The sequence below is a fragment of the Saprolegnia parasitica genome, assembly GCF_000151545.1.
Source record: "Saprolegnia parasitica CBS 223.65 unplaced genomic scaffold supercont2.1022, whole genome shotgun sequence".
Taxonomy (NCBI): domain Eukaryota; phylum Oomycota; class Saprolegniomycetes; order Saprolegniales; family Saprolegniaceae; genus Saprolegnia; species Saprolegnia parasitica.
The window spans coordinates 1-2,597 of NW_012157416.1; the positions used below are offsets into that span (position 1 = coordinate 1).

The 2,597-nt window shown below is 60.3% G+C and overlaps 1 protein-coding gene across 1 annotated transcript; it reads right to left on the reverse strand.

Annotated features, from left to right (window-relative positions):
• Window positions 1-275: 275 nt before the first annotated feature.
• On the reverse strand, window positions 276-2,582 carry SPRG_18174 (hypothetical protein; the record flags this gene model as incomplete). Its single annotated transcript, XM_012357610.1, has 8 exons — window positions 276-617; window positions 672-1,062; window positions 1,107-1,397; window positions 1,439-1,488; window positions 1,534-1,881; window positions 1,928-2,230; window positions 2,280-2,418; window positions 2,467-2,582. Coding segments are annotated over 8 exons (1,980 nt in total), but the record flags the coding sequence as incomplete, so codon positions are not given.
• Between the last annotated feature and the right edge of the window lie 15 nt (window positions 2,583-2,597).

Consider the following 2,597-nt stretch of genomic DNA (forward strand, 5'->3'; position numbering starts at 1 on the left):
CTTATCGTCGGTGGGCATGGGTGGCGGCTGGACGAGCGCCAAGTCGAGGAGGGGCTGGTCACTCAAGCGTGCGAGGCGCGCCAAGTGCGACGAGCCTGTCGTCGTACACCCGCGTCGGTCTCGGCTTGTCGCGACGGACTCGCGGTAAAAGGTGCCCCAACGCGACGGCAGTGCGAGACGAAGCGCGTGCCAGTGGCTCGAAAAGACATGGCCGGACCGCAGACATGTCTAGTCCATCGCCAACATCAGATCCGAGGAATCCAGCGTTGGCGTACCGGCTTGTCAAGCCAGAGGTACCGCAGCATCGAGTATGTAAACAGACGCGCATACGTCTGCGTGCGCGCGTCGTATGTCTTGAGGAGCAGCACAACGGCGCGGTGCCGAGCTTCTTGGACCGAGTCAAACTCGAGCTTGACCATGGGCACACCGCACGTTTTGCCCCAGGCCATGGGCACCGCATCGGCTTCCGAGTGGTTCCACAGCGCGTAGCTGTCGGCGACGACGTCGAGGCATGTCTGGAATTGACCAAACTTTGGATCACACGAGCTCAAGAGCGGCTTTATGAACACGTCATTGGCCGGCACCTCGTTGACGCCAATAGAAACGAGGTGGCTGGCCTACACGATCCATACGATCGTTGGATACATGGATAGGATCGATCATCGTGGAACCTGGTCTTTGGAGCCATGCTTCTCTTCCCGACCGACAATCTCATGGAAGGGTGTGCTGGGCATCCAGACGGGAAATCCAACGCGGTGCAGTCCATTGTCGACGAGGAACGTGCTAAGGTATTGTTGTTGCTCGTCTTCGGGCAGTCGCGACAAGCTCTCATCGAGCGTGATGGGAATATGCAGCGCCTTGTGCGTAAACTTGAACCTCCAGTGGTGCGACGTCCGCGTCGGCAATGCCGACATGACCATCTCGAGCATCGCGGGGGCACGCAAGAGTGTCAAGACACGCTCTTCCACATACAACACGTTCGAGTCGATCGATGCCACCGTTTGCAGACAATGTGTCCATTGAGCGAGCACCCGGTAAATGTACAGCGTGTTGCGCCACCACCTACAGCGCATTTCACACACGGCGACACTGCACTGCGTATGTACCGCTGTAGACAGAGTGTCGCGCGGGCTTGTAGAAACGCAGCGGCAAACTGGGTGCGCTGGCGTGTGCGGTACGACCGATAGACGCTCTGAATGCGTGCGGCCGCAGCCAGGCGGCGGACGTCGTCCTGCGAGTAGATGCAGAGCACGGTGTCGTCGAAGCCGTGCGACCGGCGGAGCAAATACAGCATGCGCCAGTACATGCCAAACGACGTGGGAACAAACGTCAGAAGCGTCTCGTACGTAGTCGGCGGCGGCAGATCGCGCCGCGTCGGCGTGACGTGCTTGGGTTTTCTACCTAGTGTTAGAGTCCCATGCCATTCCTAGCTTCGTACTGGACACCGCGGGGTCGGATCCGAACAGTTCGCTTCCGTGCCTTGGATGTCTACGACCGAACATCGTCGACAAGTGTTTTTAGACGGAAAGGTACCAGCCGCGCGGCATGGGCTTGCATCGTCGACTGAAGCGTGGCGTCCAGAAGGCGAATTCGCTGGGCCACCTCGTGGCGAAGAGCCGCAAGGTGCTGTCGCTGCAGCGGCGTGCTTTCTCGCGGTTGCAGCGTCGATAGCTGCTCGGCATCGTCGCGCAAGAGGTGGAGCTGGCTCTGGAGCAGCGCCACGTCGTCGCACTTGGTTAACACGCACGGACTCCGCGCCAAGTGGCGTGGACGCTGCAGCTGCACAAAAACGTGGTGGAAATGATAGCCTGCGGGCCGAACGACAAGGGGGCCGGCGGCAACGACGCGGCTGGCCAGTGCGCCGACAGGGATACCCCATACCTGCATTCGGCATCTGTCCGATTGAATTGCAGACGCAATGTCTTACGTGGTGGTCGCGATGGGCGGCAATCTTGGCGACGGCAAGAACCGTAGGCAGCGATGCCGGCGTGCACACGATCGCTAAAGTCCACGGTGACGAAAGGAGCCGAGCGCGCATTGCTTGGATCGCGGCGACAGCAGCGCGCAGAAACTGCTTGATGCGCAGCGCAGCCTTGTTGCGGAGGTAGATGCGTCGGCGGCGGAGCCACACCGACATGATTTTGGGAATCGCGCGTTGCTTTTGCTTTCGCAGCGTCGAGACCAAGAGGGCTTCGTCGCCGTGGTTGGTTACCACGAGACACAGCTGTCTCTACGCTGCGTCCTGAGCCGATTGTACCCAGAGCACGCATATTTTCTACCAAAAGGTAGCGGCGAAAGGCCCAGCCTCGAATGTTGCGCTGAATGCGTCGCACGGCGGCGAGCATGCTTCGGAGCGTTCCGACGCCGTGTTTGCGCGCTCGGTACCCTCGGTAGACGCGCTGGACGATCAAGACAGGACTACCAAAAGTGAGAATTCCGAGTGGCCGTGTGCTGAAATGAGCCGACCTGTTGCGCTCGTACTGCCGGTGGAGCGCCGATAGCGTCTTGGAGAGTGCGGTACGCACCTTGGCGTCGACGGCAGCGGGTTTGACTTCCCACGGGGTCCAGAGCCTGCAGAGCATCGACGCATGTAAAGC